Genomic DNA, 19,928 nt, shown 5'->3' with positions numbered 1-19,928 from the left:
TAGAAAATGGTGTTATAGAGGAAGAAGAGGAAGATGAGGAGGATGAAATGGGAGAAACAATACTGAGATCTGAATTTAAGAGAGCATTAAAAGATTTAAATGGCAGAAAGGCTCCTGGAATAGACGGAATACCTGTAGAAGTACTGCGCAGTGCAGGTGAGGAAGCGATTGATAGATTATACAAACTGGTGTGTAATATTTATGAAAATGGGGAATTTCCATCAGACTTCAAAAAAAGTGTTATAGTTATGATACCAAAGAAAGCAGGGGCAGATAAATGTGAAGAATACAGAACAATTAGTTTAACTAGTCATGCATCAAAAATCTTAACTAGAATTTTATACAGAAGAATTGAGAGGAGAGTGGAAGAAGTGTTAGGAGAAGACCAATTTGGTTTCAGGAAAAGTATAGGGACAAGGGAAGCAATTTTAGGCCTCAGATTAATAGTAGAAGGAAGATTAAAGAAAAACAAACCAACATACTTGGCGTTTATAGACCTAGAAAAGGCTTTCGATAACGTAGACTGGAATAAAATGTTCAGCATTTTAAAAAATTAGGGTTAAATACAGAGATAGAAGAACAATTGCTAACATGTACAGGAACCAAACAGCAACAATAACAATTGAAGAACATAAGAAAGAAGCCCTAATAAGAAAGGGAGTCCGACAAGGATGTTCCCTATCGCCGTTACTTTTTAATCTTTACATGGAACTAGCAGTTAATGATGTTAAAGAACAATTTAGATTCGGAGTAACAGTACAAGGTGAAAAGATAAAGATGCTACGATTTGCTGATGATATAGTAATTCTAGCCGAGAGTAAAAAGGATTTAGAAGAAACAATGAACGGCATAGATGAAGTCCTACGCAAAAACTATTGCATGAAAATAAACAAGAACAAAACAAAAGTAATGAAATGTAGTAGAAATAACAATGATGGACCACTGAATGTGAAAATAGGAGGAGAAAAGATTATGGAGGTAGAAGAATTTTGTTATTTGGGAAGTAAAATTACTAAAGATGGACGAAGCAGGAGCGATATAAAATGCCGAATAGCACAAGCTAAACGAGCCTTCAGTAAGAAATATAATTTGTTTACATCAAAAATTAATTTAAATCTCAAGATTTTTGAAAGTGTATGTTTGGAGTGTCGCTTTATATGGAAGTGAAACTTGGACAATCTGAGTATCTGAGAAGAAAAGATTAGAAGCTTTTGAAATGTGGGCTATAGGAGAATGTTAAAAATCAGATGGGTGGATAAAGTGACAAATGAAGAGGTATTGCGGCAAATAGATGAAGAAAGTAGCATTTGGAAAAATATAGTTAAAAGAAGAAACAGACTTATAGGCCACATACTAAGGCATCCTGGAATAGTCGCTTTAATATTGGAAGGACAGGTAGAAGGGAAAAATTGTGTAGGCAGGCCACGTTTGGAGTATGTAAAACAAATTGTTGGGGATGTAGGATGTAGAGGGTATACTGAAATGAAACGACTAGCACTAGATAGGGAATCTTGGAGAGCTGCATCAAACCAGTCGAATGACTGAAGACAAAAAAAAAATTTATTATAATGCAATTAATTACTCAAAATTTAAATTTAAATACTTAAGAGACTGGGGAAAACATTAGAAAATAATGAATTTCCACGTTAGAAACTCATTTCTTTCTTAGAATGTAATCGTAAACTACTTGAATCCACTGACATGATTCAATGTAATGAAAAGGTACAGCTTTCTAATGTAGGTTTTAGTGGCAAAAAATATGATTATTCAAAACCTAGTTCTAGTAAAAATGTATTTTATGTAAATAATTCTAATCATTTTATGTGCGAATTATGTAAAACTAGTAACCATAAATTGTATCAATGTGATAAGTTATAATATTAATGAAGGAAAAAGTTTGTATTTCAGAAAAAATGTCTTGATTCTTTAAGCAAACATAATATTGTCAAAGATTGCCCACACAATCGTAAGTGTCACGAAAGCATCATATGTTAATTCATTTAGATAAAATGCTACCAGAGCCAGCAATTAAATCTTCTAAGCTGAATCAAGCTCCTTCAGCTAATAGTTAATATAGTACTTTAAAATCAGAACCTCAACCAAACCAATCAGATTCTGATTGAACCTCAATCAAGTCTGTTTTACTTGCAACAGCTGTAGTTAATGTAAAAGATAAAAATAGTAATTTCATCCAAGCCAGGGTCTTAATTGATTCTGCTTCGATGCTTTCATTTTGTACTGAAAGGTTTGCTACTAAACTTGGGCTTCAAATCAAACCTATTTTAATGCCGATCACAGATATTAATAATGTTATTACTAAATCTAAGCTAAGTGTTGATTTAAATTTTAATTCTAGGTATGAATGCTTTAATTTTAATTTGAAATGTCATGTACTGCCATCTATTACAAGTCTGTTACTCAATGATTTTGTAAACGTAACTGACTGGGAAATTCCTCAACTTTTTCTTGCCAGTCCTAATTTTAATATTCCTGGACAAATTGACATTCTTCTAGGCACTCAATATTATCTTTCGTTGCTTAAGCCTGTTCAATTAACTCATAATTCTAATCATACCATACTTCAAGAAACTCGCCTTGGTTTTATAGTCTTGGGTAAAATCCCTACTAAATCTAGTAAACAGAAAAATAATTCAAATTCAATATCGCGTTTTGTCAGCAATGAACAGCTTTCCTCTCAATTAGAGTCTTTCTGGAGATCTGAAGATCAAAGATCGTTTACCAACTAAGGAGGAATCTTTCTGTGATAAACACTTCATTGAAAATACCTTTCGTGATGTTGTATCTCTTCCTCATAAGGAAAATTGCACTTTAGGAGATTCTTATGAAAATGTAAGGCATCGTTTCAATTTGTAACATCATACATTTCAGAAAAATGCTAAACTTAAGGAAGATTACTTCCATTTCATGAAAGAATATCAAGAATTAGATCACATGCAACTTGTAAATTCATCTCAGTGTAAGGCTCCATCTGAAACCTTTTATTTGCCCCACCACGTCGTATTTCATGAATCTTCCACCACTACCAAAACCAGAGTAGTATTTGACGGTAGTGCAAAAACATCAAACAGCTGATCACTAAATTCAATTCTTGCTACAGGTTGTAACCATTCTAGATTTTGTTGGTTACGAACGATATATTTATTATGTCATAAAGAAAAAAGTTTCAATATTTTCAAAAGTAGTTAATATTCATTTGGCTTAGCTGATATTAAAAACAGAGAATAGGCAATAGTATTATATTATTTTAATAGTTAAATAAACGTAATTAGTTTGATAAGAAATTGTATTACATAACTTTGTTTTTTGATGTATGACATGGTCTAGATAGCCAGATGGTGATGTCATCGTGGACTGGTGAGTGCGTATACTTTCTCAGAAAAAAGTGTGTACGTGCATAAAATACGAACGAGCGTCTGGCCGGGGAAGCCAGACTGACATTCTTTGTTTCGGGGCTTGTGTGAATTTAGCAGTCATGGAGTGGAGACGTGATTTGAATTGGCTCGCACGGAAGTGGTGATGTGTTCTTTGTTCGATAAGACAGGACAGTGAGACTGTGTAAACAGGTGTATTCGATGCGAGGTCATCATTATTTTTATATGTGCAGGAAAGTATTCTTATGTATATGAAGAGAAAAATTAATGATATGATTCCATATAATTCTGATATAAATAATATGTTTAACTAATGTTAAAAAAATGATTTTCTTGTATTGTTAACGTTAATTACTTTATTTTATATTTTTTTAAATATGACAGACGAGTAGTGTGGAAATGTGTTTTCTATGATTCCATACATATGATTCAAAATAACTTTGATATGCTTAATATGTTCAATTTATGTTAAAAAATTATTTTTCGTATTGTTAATGTTAATTATTTCTTTTCAATTTTAATTATATACATGTGATCAGACTACATAGCCCTAGTACATTTTTTCATTGTACCCCCCCTTAATTTGAATTGTTTTGTGATTGTGCTTTATATTTTATATTGATTCTACAATGAGCTTTTCAAATGAAATTTTTTTTTTTTTTTTAATTTGGAAGTAAGCTCGCAAAATGGCGCCCGAACTGTGACTTGAGTAATCGAAGTGGGTTATATGGTCTGTCTTTTGCTTTGTAAAAAAAAAAATAAAATATTTTCTATTAAAAAATTAATAAGCTATAAAAAGGTAATAAAAAGGCTATAAAAAATGGATTTAAAACCATCTATGATTAAAGAAAATGATAATATATTAGATAGTGGATTTCAGGATGGTGATATGAGTAGCAATAGTATTGTTGACAGATATAAGGCCTTAGATTTAGATGATAAGGGAAGTAGAGATCAGGGTTTGTGTATACAGAAAAATGACTATGATGATTTCAAATTATTTTTGATCGCTATGCAACAAAAAACTGAAGAAAATTTTACTGGTTTGAATATTAAACTAGAACAGAATATGGCTAGTTTGAATGAAAAATTGGAGAAAAATAATAATAATAGAACTGAACAAGTGAAAGTAGAACTAACTGAGAATATAAACTCCAAATTTGATTATTTAAATTCTAAAATTGAGGAGACAAATAGAAGGTTAAGTGAATATACAATAAATTTTGACAAGAAGGTACAAAACTTCAAAAAAGAATGTCAACAAAATTATAAAGAATTGAAGGAGGCTATAAATGTGCATTATGAAGAGGCCAAGCAGAAACAGTTAAATTTTGAGGTTAGGTTTGATGAGATGGTTAAGAAAATTGTGGAGGTAAATGAGAATAAATAAAAAAAAATACTTGATAAGATTGATGATGTTGAGAAACAGGCAGTACAAGAGGGAGAAAAACTAAGCTTATAATAAAAAAAATAAAAAAGAATTGAACGAAAGATTAGTTAGTTACATTGGATCAAAGTATGAATCACATTAGTAAAAAATTAAATGTTTGTGAGTCACATTTAGACAAGGCTTTAAGTGATGTTGAGGGGGTTGAGACTAAAATGAATAACAAATTTAAAATGTTTAAAGAAGAACTGGAATTAGATTTAGTCAATAAAAATGTTGTTGGAGAAGTGCAAGCGGAGATGGTACCAGAGTTCTACAATGAGCACAGGGAACCATATCCAAAAACATTTTTAGATCATCTAAAGATGAATTTTAAACAAAAAAGATGGAAATGGGAAAACAAAATTGCAAGTATGAGAAAATATTTTAAAGGAGAATCCGAACTTTGGTTTGAGGCACACCATAGAGAATGGGATGGGTTTGATGAATTTAAGGTATCATTTTTGAAACGATTTTGGTCAGAAGAGAAGTAAGAAGAGTTAAGAGGCAGGATAATGGGGGGTAGTAAGTTTATGGGTCATTACCGGGATGTACATAGTTACATAGTAAGGACTTACAATCAGTCACAATATTTGGATCCGCCTATGCCGATTGCCACGTTTGTAAGAAGTATTGCAAGGCAGTTACCAGAAAATTTAAGACTAGTATTGTTAGCAGCACGGCCTGAAAATTTAGATACATTAGGGAACCTGATTATGGGATGGCAGGAGGACCAGAAATTCAATAATAGGAGTGAACACAGAGGTTTTAGATGTAATGGCGAGCAAAGTTATGTCAGACATGATAACTATGAAAGGTATGATAGGAACAGAGGAGGACAAGAACAGACAAGGTATGGAAACAATAATGCGCAAAGTAGTAATAGAATTGATCAAAGCAGTAGTGGAAGGATGTAAAGTTATAGTAATATTAGTATTTGTAGAGTATCAGAATGTTTTGTTTATTTGTTGTTATATCTAATATAACTGGTCCTTTTATGAAGACAGTGAAATGTAATCTATTAAAGGTTATATAAAAGAGAATTATGTAATTTGTTTGTTATTAAATATTAAGTCAAATAAACCTATAATGAAAATATTATGTACCAGTAGATTAGATGATATCTGAATTGATATAAAAGATGTTGTCAGCTTATAATAGAATGAACAGAAGCATTTGTTTGTAGAATTTATTTTATTATGAATTTGTTATGTTTTGTAATGTGTAAAAGTTATTGACTGGATTGATAAGTTTAGAATTTTATATAATTGTTTTATAAGTATTTTTGTTTTGTATCAAAAATATATGATTCCATGTAATTCTGATATAAATAATATGTTTAACTAATGTTAAAAAAAAATTATTTTCTTGTATTGTTAACGATAATTACTTTATTTTATATTTTTTTAAATATGACAGACGAGTAGTGTGGAAATGTTTTCTATGATTCCATATATATGATTCAAAATAATTTTGATATGCTTAATATGTTCAATTTATGTTAAAAAATTATTTTTCGTATTGTTAATGTTAATTATTTTTTTTAATTTTAATAATTTACATGTGATCAGACTACATAGCCCTAGTACATTTTTTCGTTGTTCCCCCCTTAATTTGAATTGTTTTGTGATTGAGCTTTATATTTTATATTGATTCTACAATGAGCTTTTCAAATTAAATTTTTTTTTTTTTTTTAATTTGGAAGTAAGCTCGCAAGGTCCAGTAGTGCAACAAGATTTATTTTCAATTATAATTCATTTTAGAACTCATGGCTATGTGCTATCAGGAGATACTCCAAAGATGTATCGACAAAATAGCATCAATCCTCAAGATTTTCCATTGTGAAGAATCCTCTGGTACAATAATAATAACTCATCAGTCATTCCACACAATTTACAAACAGTTACTTACGGTTTAGCAGCTTCAAGTTTTCTAGCTATCAGATGTTTGATCAAAATTTCTAAGCAAAATGAAGCCTTCTTTCCTCAAGCTTGCCAATCAATCAAGCAAGATTTTTATGTCGATGATTTGCTCACTGGTTGTGACAACATTGATTAGTTGAAACAATTATATAATGATATTTCATTATTGCTTAACAAATACGGACTTTCGCTGCATAAATGTCATTCAAATGTGCCTGGTATGTTCGATGATTCTGATTCATTCATCAAATTAGACAAAGATGAAAATATCAAAATACATGGATTGTCTTGGGATCCTCAAGGTGATGATTTTATTTATCAAATCAAACCAAAGGATAATAATACTTATAATAAGCGTTCTGTTTTATCAATTATTCGTTCATTGTTCAATCCGTTGGGTCTACTTGCTCCTACAATCGTTCCATTTAAAGTGTTCATCCAAGAGTTATGGTGCGCTAACCTTCAATGGAATGAAGTCCTTCCCAATCCGCTAGCTGAAAAATGGAATTCTCTGTATTCTCAGCTCAAATCGTCAAGTAATTTTAAGATTCCTAGATTAGTTAAAATAAATCACTAAGAATTATCAATTACATGCATTTTGTGATGCAAGTAGCAGCGCATATGGTACTTCTCTGTTCATCAGATCTGTTGATAGTAATGAACACATTGAAATCCACTTGCTGTGTTCAAAATCTAGAGTTGCTCCTGTCAAGCAAATCTCTATTCCAAGGCTCGAGTTGAATGCTGCTCTTCTGTTGTCTCGTTACAACTTTGGTGAAATGGTCCGTCCCTTTCTGAAACAAGATCAGGACGCCTATCATTTCTACGATTCTGCCAGATTCGCTCACGGAAGAGAAGAACCCTAGCAAAACTAATGTGTTTACAGCTGCTCTTCAAACAACAGAAACTTTAGAACTTTTGAAACCATTTTCTTCGTTCGTACGAACATTAAACATATTTTCATATTGTTGTCACTTCATTTATAATTTAAAGAATAAAATTAATTGTATATTGTCAGCTCTTTCTCCATGAGAAATCAATTCCATGTTGGAAATACTTATCCGTCCTGGTAGGCGACGTACTCCATCTACTAATCCTGGACATTTTCTAACCTTCGCTCCTTTTAACTTCCCTACCTGATCCTGATTTCTCAGGTATTAATTAAATAAGCTTACTAGGTGGCAGCTTATACAAAGAATATTAAAAGACTTTTGAAAAGCACGGTTCATCGATTATTTACATTCCTTGCAGCAGAGGAACAAGTGTAAAATTTCAAATAATAACATTTGCGTTGGCAATGTAGTTATAATTAAAGAAAGTAATCTTTCTCCACTGATGTGGAAATTAGGAATAATTTTTGAATTGTATCTAGGTAATGACGGACTAGTTAGATTAGTTGATGGTAAAACTAATAACACAATAGTAAAAAGAACTATTAATAAATTGATTGTTCTTCCAAATTTAAATGCTTGCAATGACATAAGTCATCCCAAACATAATCCATGAGATTTATTTAGCATCCATCTAATGTATTTGTTTATTTCAATTTACTTTGGTTATAAACTTTACCAATATTAATTTGTTGAGTTACCTTTAATTTTTGTACTCTCAAGGTTTACGTAATTATTTTATGCAATGCTCTTCATATGCATATTAAGTTTTATTTCATGTAATGCATCACAGAATTAAAGTAATTATAATTGGTAGGTGGTGTGTTCTGTTCCACATCGAGCCGTCCAGTGCTGCGATCTAGTGGGTGCTAGCGCTCACTGGAGAGTTACACTTGTACTAGCATTTGATGTTAGAATCATGACCAGAGCAGTCATGTTTCGTTTCAGTCCGGATGGACGCTTAGATTAGTTATATTCTTGATAATGTTCAAGTCTTGATAATGTTCACGTATAACAATATATAAAGAGAAATTAAACACAACAATTCATCAAAGGCAACAAGGAGTTTTTTTTTTTTTATTATAAATATCATCTACAGTCCATACTCCCTCTAAAACCTACCAGTAACGATCACCAGTGACAGTAACACACACTCCAGCCTCATTTTTAAAGAAATAAGGACCGATGATGCCTCCAGCATGTAACCCACACTATACAGTGCATTTTTCAAGATACAATGATGCCTTGTGAATTTCCTGAGGATTGGACTTTCTCCATATATGGCAATTGTGCTTGTTGACATAACTATTTAACCGGAAATTAGCTTCGTCACTAAACACAATTTTTCTATAAAAAAAGTTAATCAGTTTCCAATTGATTTAGGCACCATTCACCAAACAAACAAACACTTATTTTGTTCTTGCGGCTTCAGTTCTTCCACCAGTCGCATCTTGTGTGGGTAAACCCAGTTCTTTACATAAACTTTTCCATGTAGTGGATGGACAAAGTCAAAGTTGCTGAGGATGACTATAAATAGATACATTCAGATCTTCAACTCTGTCACTGACAAAACTGTTATTTTCTTTTGTATGTACAGTTATTTGTCTTGTTGTTGGGTTTTCATTGAGTAGAGTAAATGTTGATCGAAATTTATTAATAGTTCGACGTATAAGTTGCTCTGATGGACAACTATGTGTACCATAAAAATTACAAAGTGCTCTATACGTTTGGCAAACAAACCATTGATTTTGGAAATATATTTCTACTATTTGTAAACGTTGTAGCGACAGTTTTTCCATGTCATTTGCCATGCTCACTGATCTGATATGACAAAACAAGTCATTAAAACAAAACAATGACAGCTATCCCTATCGAAAGTTCTCACTATAAAAAAAAAACACCCATTATTTATAAGCAACATTAAATTGAATAACAGTAATTTATTTTTTTCTTTAAATATTTTCATAAAATTTGTGCTTCAAATTAGTGAATCTCCAAGAAAAGCTTTTCCACATAAAAATGATAATTAACAATAAAAATATAGAAAAAGATTTTCCATAAGTATATAATACAATAATAGTATATAACTACATATTATATATATGCTTTTGTACAGTTATAGAAGAAAAAAAAAATAGCAACAAAGGTGTTACTTTTTTTTTCTATACTGTAGATATCAATTTCAAACCATTGGAAACTTTATGATCACTGTCCAATAATTACTTTATAGAATGTTTTAAGTCTGGGGCAGCAGTTTTTATTTTGTTATTGCTGCATGAAATGTCAGAATCTTTACTCGTAAAATCTCTTTTTGCATTTTGACAAGATGTTCATGGAATTCAGCATGTTCACTTTGTAAACCACAGATTCGTACTGGTCCATACCTATACAAAGGAAGGTTTTTCTATATGACGGAACAACTATTACAGGTACTGCATGTTTAGACAGGTCCCAACCTGTACTGTAGCCACTCTAGTCACTTCTCAGTGTCATTTGCTTTTTAGCTGGCTTAGTGAATAGAAGTATGATGTTGTCATAGTAAAAAATTGAATACTGGACAATTTTGCACATGGGTTTAAGCACTGACCAGTGTTTAGAAGAAATGTGTTTAACAATCTGTGGTGGTCCTCTGCTCTGTTTCAGATGCAGAACCATAGTGCACACGAAATGAACTAGAAGTGCTCTCAAGTTCATTTCAGCCATCCAATCGTTTCCATGTGTGATGGCAGCTCAGAAGTTCATAAGACCTTAACTAAAGAATGCCCTCAGGTTAGTGTTCCGAGTCCCCTTCTTTGGATCATAGAATTCGATTTGATATTGCGTTTAAGTTTGCCATGTGGTTGCTTATGCTGATAATGCACTGCTGCTGATTGAAGGGGATTCATGTAACGAGGTAGAGTTTCAAGCTGCTTGTGCCTGTGAGACACTCCAACTGTGAAGTCTCCAACATAAGATGATTTTCAGCCCAGAGAAAACACAATGATGATGCTTAAGGGCTGATTGGCTGCTAACCAGTATGTAGCAAAATAGGCCGCTAATGCTTTTTACAGAATCTGTAGTCATTCATCCCGATTGGGGGTTGAATTACCGTACCATGGGTATCCTTTACAAGGGTGTCAACAAAGCTATTATGCTGTATGCTGCGCCTGACTGGCTCACCACATGGCTTTTAGGTATTGCGGAAACATTTTGCTACAGGCCCAGTGACTCCTCTTGCTTGCTGTTATAGGCAGTTATAGAACAGTCTCGCGGCAGGCGTTCTGTATTATAGCCGGAGTCAAACCAACAGATATCTTGGCTAACAAGGGTAAGATTTCCAAAGTAAATAACCTATTGACGTCAGAACAAAAGCAGGAGATTGAAGACCGGGGCATTGCGTCTTGGCAGGTCAGGTGGGACGAATCCCTCACAGGTAGCTACACGCATGGCATATTTACTATACTGTCTCGTTTAGGTGCCATAGGATGGGTCTGCTCCAACAGGTATATCTCACACAGTTTCTCTCCAGGCATTGGGCCTTTCGGGCAAGTTTGGCTAGGTTTTGTTTGGTGGATTTGAGTCGATGCCCGGATTGTGGGACTGATGATACAGCGGACCATTACCTCTACATCTATCCCTGATACGAAGTTAAACATTCACGAGCTGTTAGGGAACTTGAGAGAATACATTTCTCTCTGGATCTCTGTATTAACTGGATCATCTGCAAGGAGTGGTGTATAGTGGCTGTTTTCTTTGCGCCCTTGCGGTGTAGGTTTGCAGAGGGAGTTTAATCGAGGTAATTGTGGTAGGATCCCGGGTGGCTAGGGTTCCGGCTTAGGCATTGGATTGGTTGGAGGTAGGCGCATTGGCATTTTTTTTTTGTCTTCAGTCATTTGACTGGTTTGATGCAGCTCTCCAAGATTCTCACTAGATTCCCTATCTAGTGCTAGTTGTTTCATTTCAGTATACCCTCTACATCCTACATCCCTAACAAATTTTTTTACATATTCCAAACGTGGCCTGCCTACACAATTTTTCCCTTCTACCTGTCCTTCCAATATTAAAGCGACTATTCCAGGATGCCTTAGTATGTGGCCTATAAGTCTGTCTCTTCTTTTAACTATATTTTTCCAAATGCTTCTTTCTTCATCTATTTGCGGCAATACCTCTTCATTTGTCACTTTATCCACCCATCTGATTTTTAACATTCTCCTATACCACCACATTTCAAAAGCTTCTAATCTTTTCTTCTCAGATACTCCGATTGTCCAAGTTTCACTTCCATATAAAACGACACTCCAAACATACACTTTCAAAAATCTTTTCCTGACATTTAAATTAATTTTTGATGTAAACAAATTATATTTCTTACCGAAGGCTCGTTTAGCTTGTGCTATTCGGCATTTTATATCGCATTGGCATAGTGCCACAGTTACATTGGTATTGTTTGTGATTTGCTTTGGGACTTCTGTTGGTGGGGGTGGCCGTGCTGCCGGAGTATGTTAACCCATGCGACTGGGGGCATGGCTTCCCTCCACCTGTGGCGCTTGTGATCGTGACTTGGTAATGCCACATGAGAAACCATGATGGGACTAGGTGGGGGTTTGTCTTCGGCTCCTGTGCGGACCGGAATGAGGTTGCATTCGCTTTGTTAGGTGACCTCAATTGGTCGACTTAATTGGGTGTAGGTCTGAATCTCTGTGTTGTGTAAGACATCATTTTGATTGGAGTGTAACACTGATTTAACTTTAAACTGGTAGTTTTCTGAGGCATTCACAGACACAAACGGTGCTGTCAAATCTGGACTAGGCATAGGATTCGCACTACCGCGGTTTTGATCAGTTAGTTGGAAGGAATCATGTTAGATTGGATGTGAAGATGTCTGTTTGAGGCCTATGTGAAGCGAAATTTGATTTGTATTTTACTGATGCAAATGTCTGCTGAGGCATTTACATCGGTGGCATCCCAATCGAGACCTGGCTGATGACTGTGAAATGTAATCAGTTAGAGGGTCTAAAGACGACCTCCGGTAAAGCCCCTCAGGGCTTGGAACGGAGGAGTGGTGTGGCGACCAGTAACATCACAAGGTGGGTGTCTTTCCCCTATGAGGTTGGGATGTTTAGAAGTGACTCCTCTGTTTGGAAAACACTGTACAATATTTAAGTGGTAATAAGAATTTGAAAGAGGAAATTTGGGCCTTTAGATAGCTCCAAGGTCAGGTAGACCATCTCCATCTGTGACTAAGGGAAACATAACTGCAGTGTGAAAAATGCTTGACACTTGACAGGTGTGTGACCTACCACCAAACATTATTTTTAAAGCATTTTTCGGTGTATTAGCATTTACAAATGAAAGGGTCATTTCCAACATGTACATTTTCTGTTGAACACAAAGTAAATCATTGTGTTAAATGATTTTGAAATATTTTGTTAGGCAGAGTGCTGTGTACATTGTGAAAGAGGGAATTTCGAATAATTATTGTAACTGAGATTTGTTATTCTGTTACCATTTATCATTTCATTTTTTTTCTTTTTGCTATATTAAGAATAATGTTTATATATAGAAAGAATAATACAATCTTCTGTCTACTTTTTGTCTGTTTGGTTCAATAAAAATTTTTAAAAGTTTTCATTTATTTTTTATTGGACGTACATCAGAATTAAATTCTCTACAACTTTTGTTACTAAATTTTCTGCATTTAACAAAGCTATTGTACTATAAACCTAAAAAAAGCTTGTTTTTCGACATCAAATTTTGTGTTTTACATCAGATATCTTAAAAACCTCTGGAGTTACAGTACTGGGACCTGTTTCATTTTATTTCCCAGCTCAATACATAAGAAACCACCAACCTTACTCCTTAATTTGGGTCCGAAAAACTACAGTAGGGCTTCTTTTTATTATAAGAGCTGAAATCCAGACAAAATTTTTCACTACCCATAACTTTAAAGCATTTCTAGACCTATGTTATAAATTTTTTTCATTATTTTCACCAGTAGAATATGTCCAGTAAATATGTACATATCTTCATGGGACACCTGTATATATTTTTTTTTTATTATTCTGTTAATGAAATAAAATTTTATTATTTATTTTAGTTTTTAATTTTTTTGTGAGTAAATGAATCATTTTTTTAAAACAGCAATTTTATTTATAAATACATTTCAATGTATTTTGTTTGTTCAACAGTAGCAATTTATTCAGATAACAAAATTACAAAAAAATAAATATACTATTTAGGAAATTGATTGCTCTGATTGTGTACGTGAGTTTGTGTCAAAAGTCATTCGCCGTGACTGCAGATGCTGACTGATTTAAATTAATTAATGTTTATTAATTTTTGCTTATTTTTTATTAATAAAAGTAAATAATGCAATTATGCTTCATTGGTATTTTTTATAAACAATAAAATTATTGGCAATAGCTCTCTCTGTTAATACTATCATGTTCTCTAAGCAACCTTTTCCAAAGAAGACCAAAATGACTGAGATCATTGGTAGTCTCTTTAGAGAGAATTAACAGCATAATAAAAAGTTATTATTTTAGTATATTAAGTTTAATAAAGATTATATAATCTTTTATTTTATTATACAATCTATACCGTACAAACAAATTACTGTACAATTTACAATATAATTTATATCGTACAATTGTTTAATATAATCGATATTGTACAATCTTTTATTTTTTTGTACTGAAGAAATAAGTACAGTACACTAGTTACTTCAGTATAATAGTGTAAAAAAAATCAGAAATGTAAAGTCAAAAATTATACATATTTGATTGTTGTGTTGTGAAAGTAGAATTTACTAAATTTAATGCATTTATTGGTAATAGACCTTTTAATTAATTAAAAGGATTTTTATCATTAAAATGAATCACAAAATTAAAACTTTTTAATAATTAACAAATGAAAAGAAATAACTTCCCACTTAACCTGAATAAAGTAACCTAATAAAGTAACTGTTAAAGAAAACTACAATACTCATAAAGATAAACAATTATTTATAGATATAATTTATAACACATAAATTAGATAATTTTTTAAAAAGTTATCTTGATGTAAAACACAGAAGTCAATAAAGAATGGAAGATTCACTTTAATCTAAAACTTACTTAAGAAATTAAACTTACCGACATAACTTTACTATTTATTTTTTGCCAATATGAACTGATATCCAGGTAACTTGTACAACCCATATTCCAGATTAATATTTTCCCATCCCCTGCACCGATCGCTATTCTGCAAAAATAGAATTTTTAAATGTAATGCAAACAGAACATCAAGTTACAAATTTGATATATATATATCATTATATTCCAAGAATTAAATTGTTTTTCTTCTTTTGGCAAATAATATATGCCCAGTTCTTTGGCATATGCATGTAACTTCATCAAACAACATCACTGCAGAAATTTAAATGTAATGTTCAGCTAGTATATCATGCATAAAGTACTCTACACAAACTTTTAATCTAAACAGATTGTGCTACAACTTTCAGTTTCTTTTAAAACAATTAAATAATACTTTATTTAAGTCAATTAATTATTTGATTTTGAGTCAAGATTTCAGGTTTCCTAATTTATTTTAACTAAAAATGATACAAATAAATACAGATTATAACGTCTAATTACTAACAATCATACTATTAAGACATACCTATTTGGATCCAATGGTGATATAGCCATACAGTATACAATTCCTCCAATAGTCGTTAAATCAGTGAGAATTTCACCATTTTTTAATGAACATGCAACTAATTTTCTATCTAAGGCTGTAGTCCAGATAATTCTTTTGTCATCACTGGGCCTACAACACAAAGTCCATTTAATTAAAAATCAAGGCTAGAAACTAAAAACATTAAATATTTTTTAAATTTTTTTAGAAGTCAAAAAAATCTTTAACGAAACACAAACAATAAAAGTAAAAAATTTGGTTCCCTATCAGTTAATATCAAAAATGTGAGTGTATAACTTTTTATTATAATGAAAAAGGTCGCTTTAGAGAACTGATCACACTAGCAGAAATAGTTGTTTAAAATAATTTCTTGTTAAGACATACAAAAGAATACTAACGAAGGATAATTGTACTTACAGTAACTAGTACTTACTACTAACGAAATAGTAATAGTACTAACGCATAATAATGAAACAGTAATAGTACTTACTAATGAAGGATAACATTATTTACTTTTATTAATACAAAATTATTTACTTCACTGTTTATTATTTTAATAAACAACTATTAAAAAGCGGACAAAAAAGATGATCAGATATTACAGCTGATATAAATATCAAATTTGTGAGAAGGCTACCCAGATGGAAACCAAAGTAGCCATGATGAGAAGAAATGATGGGACAAAACACATTCAATTTATTAAAGACAAAATACTTGAGCCAGATGTCGGTGGGGGTAGAAAATAAATATTCATTTAAGTTTGCTACTTAATTAGATATTTTAAAGATTACCTTAATGCATTTATTTTATGCTTCAAATCAGGCTAGGAAATGAATGTCTTACAAGAATAATTATGGAATATCAGTACTGATGCTTTAATTTTGTTTTTACAAATACTGCTGCTTTTTTCCAGAGGTAGTAATTTTACAGAGAATTTGCTATTTATTTTTGAGATATATTTGTATATCACCTCAATAATAAAAGTATATTTCATAGTTAACTCAATCCAACTATGGTTTAAATTTACTTCCTATGATACAAAACAATATCTAAACAATGAAACACTTAATAATACTAATGTTTACGTCGTTTGTGTAAAGTCGTCTTATTCCAATGAATTCAAGGTTATGGTCGAGTCTTGTAGTTTACAGGCTTGGTAATTTTATTTTGCATTTTAGTAAGGCTTATCATACGTGTATTTTAAAATAGGTTGTTTGGGTTTGTTTTCTATATCATTTCTCTCAGTCTGCAGTTTGACTTGCTGATTGCATCATCATATTGGTGTCAACGTATTTCATATCTCGCATTATTTACTGCTGTTTGGTCTTAATGTATATATTAGTCTTAAGTGTTTTTTATTCTCAACCAATTTCAATATTGTCATAGTTCCTAGAAGTCTATTTCTCTTTGTCTGCCCTGATGTCATTTCTTCAACTTGCGTATTCAGAATTTATTTTATCAGCCTTCCGTAATTCTTTAGTGGTCTGCTTGCTTGTAAATTATTTTTGTTATCGTTCCCGAATTCCACACGTTTTTTCTAATCGTTCTCATATTAACACTTAGACACTACTCTTGTTGTCAACACACACACACACACACTCTTCTGCCCATTGGTTTGTTCGCTTCCCCTACTCTCACCACGCCAGCTTTGTTCATTCTAGCCCTGACTTTCACGCTGTGCGGATCCTGGTCCTCCAGACTTGGAGGACCAGGCTTCGATGTTCTCTTTCGCTCGTATAATGTTAATTACTTTCTTCGTCTTCATAAACGTTGCGGTATTTCTCTGTCGAAATATTCTCTAGCTCTACTCGGCAGTGTCTCGTAACTTCACCAATCTCTATGTTTGGTTTTGCCTCGTTTCTTTGTCAAGTTTAATCTGCAAATTCTGTATATTACGTCTATGTTGAAAGTGCTTCTATTACTACAAACTGCCAATTCTATCGACGCCGAATCTTCTCTAGCTGCTGATTATATTTTCATCGATGCAGAATCTCAAAACTCATTGCTACATATCTGAGATGCTACGTATTATTCTACCTCTAAACCACGTCTCACCCCTGCATTCCTGATACACCACTGCACTCTATGCCCAGGATTACTGTATGTATTCATTTACCTTCATTCACGAGTTCGTCTCTTGCTAATATCTGTGTGCTACAGGCAAGTTCAATTTTCATTATTTATTACGTTCAGCAGTTATTTTATCATTAAAATTTGTGGAACATTCAGTTCATCATACTTTATGCCTTTCGATTTCAAGTTTAATTTAAAAAACCATTTATTCACTTAAGTGCAATCATGATAGGTGACTTACCTATTTTACGTGTTTAATTATTACGATTTGTTATTGTAATTAACTTTATAATTTATTCTTGTAATTTGTTAATTCGCCGAGATTAATCCTTTTCTACTCATGAGCTGTATTCTAGCACTGCTCTAAAATTAACCTATAGCAAGTTACTCCTGATGTGCAGTTATGTTTTAGGACTTCTTTGTAATTTCATATTTTAGAGAAAGCTTATTTACTAAAATGAACTCTATTTACACATTATTACTTATTTTAATGTGTTTATATTGTAATTAACTCTTTTTGTTCTAGAATATTATTGTGGCCTTTTTTCTTCATTAAATTAGAACTACATGTTTGAATTATTTAATGCTAAGTTTGTTGTTCATAAATCAGGAAAGACAATAATCAGTCAGTGCCAATAATAAGAATTGTTGTAATTTATTTTTCTAAGTTAATGACATCTGTTCATTGCTAATTTTCATATTACAGTATATGTCAGTAGTGCAACTGTTTTCCAGTTCCACTTTTCTATTGATGTTATGTTTTAAGTATCTAATTTGAAAATAAGGTGTTTTATGTTCTCTTGTTTTCAGGCTTTGTTAATTTGTAGATTTTCAAAATGTGTATCTGAAAAATAGATATTTATGTATTTTCTCATTTAATATCATTATTCATATGTTGATTCAGCTGATATTAATTAAGTATCATTAAGTTTTGTTAATTTCATAATTTATTTTTATTTTTTAAGGTTATGATTTAACTTAAGTTCATTTGTTTTCTTTCCAATTAAAGTCCAATTTCTTTTGGCAAATACGAGCTGTGTGTTTTTTGTTAACTTTACCCAACAACTAAGATGGTAATAAAATGTAAAAGGAAGAAATAAAAAATTAGGTAATGAGTAACATAAAATATTGTAATGGGTAGAAGCTTCCAGTAGTAGAAAGAGCAGATAGTTAGACAAAAGAATCTTTATGTCTGAACAAACGAAAGGGTAGGTTGGCTGCTTCAATTAACCACATCTCAGGAACGGTCGAACTGAGAATGTACAAGACTACACTTCATTTACACCCATACATATCATCCTCATTCATCCTCTGAAGAATTATCTAAACGGTAGTTACCGGAGGTTAAACAGGAAAAAGAAAGGTTGGCTGCTTTACTATAAGTCAAGCTCTAGGTCTGAGGGTATAAATAGCTATACTATTATATTTATATTTTTAAAGAGAGATAGAACTTCTATTTAAGAAAGAATGAGTGAACTTCTTCAGTTCAGTATATGATAAATGCAAGAATATAGTCTGAAAGCATTCAAAGTATGTGGTAACAGTCAAGCACAAAAGCGAAGAGCGCATCACTAGAGTATTTCATTTAGGGATAGTGTTCTTGTTGGTGGTTAAGAACAGAAAGTTGTTTGATGAGTTTGTTGTATGCAGGGGACAAGATGACACAATTCATTCATAGAAGTGAGGGCCAGTTTCTTTTTCTAAATATTAGAAGCAAATAATTCTTGTAATAAGTTAATTACTGATATTTTGTAGTTGTTTTCTTAGTTGTTACTGTAATATAAACACTTTTAATTTTGTTTTAATTTTTATTAGCGATTGCAAAGTTTAAAATAAAATCAGAATTTTATTTTGCAATTCATAATTGACTTATTTTGTACAGAGTAATTTATTTAAGAATAAATAAATTGTATTTGTAAGAATTTTTACATATATCTCTCCAAAAAGCTTCAATATCCTTGCTGAACTGCTAACATGTGGAAATACAAATAAATGCAAGGTAATGAATTATGAGAATATAATAAAACTACACCATTTATTAGTAAATAAACATAATACATAATAACAAATGAAGTATATAAACAAACAGAAAATGGTCCAGATGAGTTTCAGAGCTAGGCTACCTGAATGCAGAATGAAAAACAATAATTTTCAAATAAATTTTGTAATTCAGATGCGAGACTGATAAATTAAAAAAAAGAAAAGGAAATAAAAGTAATAATCTCACTGTTTTTGTAATATTATCACCAAGAATGTTAGTTTAACTTTTCACTATAATACTTTATCTTCACTCCTCGCCTATTCTGTGAGGAAGCAGTAGTACTTTTGCCTTTTATTCTAAAGGATCTGGATTCAAATCAAAATCAGACTTTGCATTCTTTTATATACTAAAAAATTTATTACTCATTAAAAAAAAATCATATGGTTACTAAAATCATATGTTAACCTGTAATTGCTAAGTAAAATACACAACTGAGAATTTAAAATGTATAATGCATAATTTTAAATACTTATTTAATATTATTTTTATAAATTACCTTCTCAAAAAGATAAATCCACAAAAAAGTAC

General features: G+C 31.9%; 1 protein-coding gene across 2 annotated transcripts in view; it reads right to left on the bottom strand.

Annotated features, from left to right (window-relative positions):
• Positions 1–19,928, bottom strand: part of rig (gem nuclear organelle associated protein rigor mortis) — a 104,274-nt gene that overhangs the window by 65,621 nt on the left and 18,725 nt on the right. For both annotated transcript variants that reach the window (XM_075358444.1, XM_075358445.1), the window contains 2 exons: positions 15,269–15,418; positions 14,743–14,851 (listed from right to left, as the gene is read on the bottom strand). In XM_075358444.1, coding sequence (XP_075214559.1) covers positions 14,743–14,851; positions 15,269–15,418 — 259 coding nt within the window. The remainder of the gene's footprint in view (positions 1–14,742; positions 14,852–15,268; positions 15,419–19,928) is intronic.

This window comes from Lycorma delicatula, chromosome 2 (assembly GCF_047948215.1).
Source record: "Lycorma delicatula isolate Av1 chromosome 2, ASM4794821v1, whole genome shotgun sequence".
NCBI lineage: Eukaryota > Metazoa > Arthropoda > Insecta > Hemiptera > Fulgoridae > Lycorma > Lycorma delicatula.
This window is presented reverse-complemented; position numbering and strand designations above follow the sequence as displayed.